This window comes from Montipora capricornis, chromosome 13, assembly GCF_036669925.1.
Source record: "Montipora capricornis isolate CH-2021 chromosome 13, ASM3666992v2, whole genome shotgun sequence".
NCBI lineage: Eukaryota > Metazoa > Cnidaria > Anthozoa > Scleractinia > Acroporidae > Montipora > Montipora capricornis.
In genome coordinates this window covers 27,353,506-27,358,505 of record NC_090895.1, presented here as the reverse complement: position 1 = coordinate 27,358,505, position 5,000 = coordinate 27,353,506, and the positions used below count along the sequence as shown (strand labels likewise).

General features: G+C 37.7%; 2 protein-coding genes across 2 annotated transcripts in view; one reads left to right on the top strand and one right to left on the bottom strand.

The window, feature by feature from the left end:
* The window catches only part of LOC138029087 (large ribosomal subunit protein mL37-like), a 3,536-nt gene extending 1,026 nt beyond the window's left edge, over window positions 1–2,510 (bottom strand). Inside the window, exons 1-2 of the mRNA XM_068876768.1 lie at window positions 2,129–2,510; window positions 397–737 (exon numbers count right to left, since the gene is read on the bottom strand). Of these exons, the coding sequence (XP_068732869.1) occupies window positions 397–737; window positions 2,129–2,496 (709 nt within the window). The 5' untranslated portion in view covers window positions 2,497–2,510. The remainder of the gene's footprint in view (window positions 1–396; window positions 738–2,128) is intronic.
* Window positions 2,511–2,580: 70 nt separating this feature from the next.
* LOC138028443 (cilia- and flagella-associated protein 45-like) overlaps window positions 2,581–5,000 on the top strand; it is an 11,529-nt gene continuing 9,109 nt past the window's right edge. The window contains exons 1-7 of the mRNA XM_068875985.1: window positions 2,581–2,706; window positions 2,831–2,929; window positions 3,365–3,458; window positions 4,073–4,151; window positions 4,308–4,374; window positions 4,682–4,843; window positions 4,936–5,000. The exon at window positions 4,936–5,000 is cut by the window's right edge and continues 22 nt beyond it. Of these exons, the coding sequence (XP_068732086.1) occupies window positions 2,704–2,706; window positions 2,831–2,929; window positions 3,365–3,458; window positions 4,073–4,151; window positions 4,308–4,374; window positions 4,682–4,843; window positions 4,936–5,000 (569 nt within the window). The 5' untranslated portion in view covers window positions 2,581–2,703. The remainder of the gene's footprint in view (window positions 2,707–2,830; window positions 2,930–3,364; window positions 3,459–4,072; window positions 4,152–4,307; window positions 4,375–4,681; window positions 4,844–4,935) is intronic.

Here is a 5,000-nt window from a genome sequence, read left to right as displayed (position 1 = left end):
CCTAGACAAATATATTTTATCTAGTTTTCAGCTTCTTTCAAGGTTATGGTTCAAAAGGATGAAAACTAGAAAAGGTCCTATCTCTTTTTGTCCAGGCCACAGCTGATCAAAGGCTGGATGACTTTATCCAAAGGATATGTAACTATCAAGATAATAAAATATACTCCATGATAAACATTGGCCAAGGTTTTTGTACATGCCTTTACTTAGATGTGCTTAGAGTGTGCATATTCACGGCTATGTGCCCAAATACAAGAGTATAGTATCTTTGCACAGATTGAAGCTATTGGATACTGACTTACATGTATCCTCCAGGTAAAGTTATCCAGCTTTTGAACAACTGGGGCTAGGCTTATACAAAATACTGGTAAACTTTGGGAAAAACAACTGCTTTACCTTGAGCAACCAAATCACTTGTAGTCCAGTTTTGATTTGTGCTGACAATAACAAGGGTATGTGGATTGGGAAATGGAGCACCATCAAAGAAGCCAGTATCCAACTTCTGTGCAGTTTTTGCCTTGTTCAGGTTAAACACTGGTGAAATAATATCTGGTCTCTGAAGCTCGACTTGCTCTGTGCTTTGTATTGCCTCCTTTTCTTTTACTTGCTCCAGGGGGTACTTTGACGACAGCAGAAAGCCAAGATTTCCAGAAATCATCAAGTCTGTTTCATGTCTTTTGTATGAAACACTAACTCGAGGTTTGTATGTCAGGGATGTTTCCATCAGCTTTGGAAAACTGAAACAACAAAATTGATGGTAACACAGACCATAACAAACATCTCTTTCATAATTCATAATATTCTTGAAATCATGGATTCTTCCATTATGTACCAGTGTTAAGTGCAAAGAAACTTGTTGTGAGCTTGAGAGAGACTTTGACCTTGTGGACCTTGTGATTACTATAAGTTCAGATGCTCTACCAATGAGCTAAAGGAGACTATGTTAGACTATTCAGTCATTAAACTAGTTTCATATCAGAATGAAATGTCAAATGGTGGCATACTTGTGATGAATTTCTGAGTGAATTGGTAAGTTTTAAGCCTAGTGAATGAAACCATGGGTGTTTCTCTTATAACAAAAGGAAACTCTTTAATGCTCCTTTTAAGGGTAATACCATGTGGAAAAGTCAAATTGAGAGAATGGTCTATGGAAGAAATAGTTGGCATACTGTAATATTTTGTTTTGAGAGAAAGGAAGTACATCACATGCTTATTTTCCAATTCACTTAAACAAAAATAAGAGGAACACAAAACATTTCAAATAAAACATAACACACTGAAAAATCATAAATGACAAGAAGCAATCAGTTGGTTATTTTTACCAAGTTTGGGGAAGATAACTTCAGGAGTGTAGCAGGCAAACTTAGCCCATGGTGAGAGCAGGATTTAACATTGGGACCCACTACCACCCTGACCACACTACCACCCACCCCATGAAAATTGATTTTGGAGCAAAAGTTTGTTATCTGAAGTAAATAAGAGCTCTTTTTCTGGCTTTCTTTTTGTTTGTATGGTCTCATTCACTCAGAAGCCCTTCAGGCTAATCCAGCCAGGTCAACCTAAATGCTGACAGGCAAACACAGAGAATTCTATCCTGACTTTTTGCGAACAGCATGCAGGCTCTTTAACGTCCCACGTTGTTAGCAACAAGGGCTGCGAGATGGGGTTTATGGTTAAACGTCTTAACTGAGAAGAGTTGAAAGTCAAGCCATTTGCAGTTGTCATTAGAAAGCCAACACTTTCTTCTCAGTTATTTTAAGACTTTGAGTGTTGGTCCAGCTGGGATTCGAACCCACAACCTCCTGCACTGTAGTCTGATTCTCAACCAACAGAGTGCCAACCAGTTGGCACTGATTAGATAACAAAGAAAAGAATAAAGAGGGATTAATTAGTTCATTCCTTTATCTTCTTCATCTTCATTCCTTCATCTACTATTTCAACTTGCAAGCCACCAAACCTTTTACAGTTTTAGCAACCAATTTGTATCCCAATTCTTGTTTCTTAATCTCTTACTCTCAGTGACAAGCCACCTTGATGTTAAAGTCACAAAAAATAAACGCATGCATAAGACAGAACGACAATGAGAGTCTGATCCTCGTTTGACCTTCACTTGGTACAGCTCTTTTACCTGCCTGCATAACTCCATACCACCCGCAACATATTCTGCATTAGAGGTATTGCACACATGTCTCTAGTTGCATGTTCTCCCTCGTAATTAAAAAGCCTCGTTTGAATCACGTTTTGTCTAAATTTTTCCATCATTTCTCTTCTAATTGTGCGATCTATAACATTATCTTGCAAGCATTTCATCTTGGAAATGCTGCCCATTTGCAAAGTTTTTGTCAGATACAGAGACTGAGTCTCGGGTTCCAAAACTCGACTTTGAGGATGGTAAACATAGGGTTGTATCTCAGCTGCGGTGTGACCTTTCCTGGTTAGAAAAGAGCGTAAAAATCTAGAAACGTTTTCTCGCGTGGAGGGGATGAAGGCCGCCATCTTGAATGTTCGTTCCATTCAGGGCCTGGTGACAAGGTTTTTTTTATCGGTCCCAGATTGCTTGCGACTAGTAAAGAGTTTGTTGTCTTGGAAACAAAGCAATATATTTCTTCATCTCCAACCAAAGGGTAGTCACCATTTTGGATAAATATATACCCGGTCGATACAACAGCGAACAATCTGTATAACAACACAGACTTGTAAACCATGGTGAGTACAAGCCAAAAGTTATTTGTAGGCTTACGCTATTGGGATCGAGTTATCTGAAGATTCCTGATCTCTACTGCAACTGCAGCATGTTCTGAGTTTGCCAATAATTATCATTTCCACACAGCCAAACAGCACTATCGGCTCTGTCGAATCTACGGGATCTAACGCGTCCAGAAAATCATGGACAAGACAGTATCATACCGTAAACAAAACTTCAACAGTGGTAAGTTCGATCAACAGTACATTTTTGAGTTTGAAGCTCGTTGGGTTCTAGCTAAGAGAATTGCTTTTGAATTACAAACGATATTTGAGTGCATGATTTCGATTATTTGATGAGACAAGCTTAGTAGGACAAGGTTATCTGAAATTACATCAGTCAGTAATGAACCTTTCTACAATCCAGAGGTATTTAATAATAATTAGATGCATTATGTATCACAAATAAACTTTAGTTGGTAAAGCGAATTGAAGCAAATTAAATGGTACTTATGAGTTTTGGGAAACAGTGTTTCTACTGGACAGAAAAGAAAAATCAATTGGGCCTTTGCAAAACAGCTGTTTTTGTTTAATCCAGATTATGAAAATAATAATTATTACATGAAGTGCTAATAACTTTCAAATTTAATTTCCACTATTAATTTACTCCTGTTGTCTTTAGGACGAATCATTATTTGCTTCCCCAAAGAAGACTAGACCTGGTGAAGAAGATGCTTTTGCGGGTGCATTGTCCGAAAGATCAGCTAGAAGAAGTGGTAAGTTGGAAGGCTGTGATGTTGTTCCCGCAATCAAAGGCAATTTGAAAACCATTTCCGAATTAAGAGTTTTATACCTTTATAATGGAGTTTAATGCAACATGACTATTTTGGGGGTGGAGGTAGGGGGTAGGGAGTGAAGGGTACCATAGTCTAATCAAGATTGATGCCTCAACATAATCCTCTTCAGCAAGCATACTATATGCAAAGTATGGATTTTTGTGCTGACCAATACCCCGGCCTATAGTGGCAGAGTAAAAACTACATAATTATCAGTCTCAAAATGGACACGGTTAAAAAAAAGTTGTGACTAGTATTCATGCTTGGTCAGGAATAAAGTGAACTGCCACTGAATCCAGGTTTTATAACATTAGAAACAATGACCAAACCAAGCAAAAAATTTCTTAACTCATTGACACCTGAACCAGGGCACCCTGGACTGACCCCGTTGACGAGTGAAATCGTCTGGCGTTAGACAGAGTAAAATTATCTATGAAGTCCCACTCCTAGGAGTCAATGGGTTAAATAAATATTATTTAAGATTCACATGTAGGTGAATTTAATATATTGGATATAAAAATAATTATTACATTTGTATTTTGGTTTATTTTCAGGTAAGCGATCACCAGCTAAGAAATCTGATGACACAGAGACAATTCAAGTGATAACAAAGGATCTAATTAGAAGGCTGAGGTAGAGTCTTTTTTATAATTTATATATTAAGCTTTATGTTACTAAGGTGGGGCAATGATTAGATTGCTCAAAGTAACTGACTGATTTAACACAGGTCTGCAGAAATTATTGATTGCTCACATGCACATATATGTCACTCCACATTATCTTTGGCAGAGTCCCAAGAGAGGATCCCTCTGGAAGGAGCATCATTCTTGAGGGGGGCGAATATCGGCGAATCAAGGTAGGATTTCATAAGTTCCTTATTTATTCGTTCATTAATTTTTCTTGTGAAGGTGTTGTCATAAAGTATTTTGAAGTTTGTTTATTTACTTGGCTTTGCCACAAAGAAATACTCCAGGGTTAAGTACTCAGATAGCAAGTAGCCAATTTCTGCAGCCAAACTTTATTATGAGCAAATTGCTAATGTAAGGGGACTGAGCTTCCTGTGGTTTCTTATTACCTCCATGATAGTTTTAATGTTTGTTGTTCTCATCCCAGAAGACCAGAGGAGAGAGGTGATAATTATGATTCTTTTTTTGTTCACACAGTCAGCAGCACATGTTCCCACACAAGAGGAAAGGGAACTTGCTTTGGAGGAATTTAAAAGGAAAAAAGAATTTGAACAGAATGCATCAGAGGAACGAAAGAATTTTATGCAGGCAATGGAATTGAAACGAAAAGAGAATGCCAGACCATCTGACCTGGAGGAGGTACATGTGGTTACTAAATTTCCCAAGATAATGTTTGAAAAAAATTATCATTGAAACAGACAGTATATAATTGTCTTCTATGATAACTCTAGGAGCAAAAGAAACAAAGTGGTACATTACTTGAGAAGGCACAAGAACAGATGGAAGAGCAAGAAGA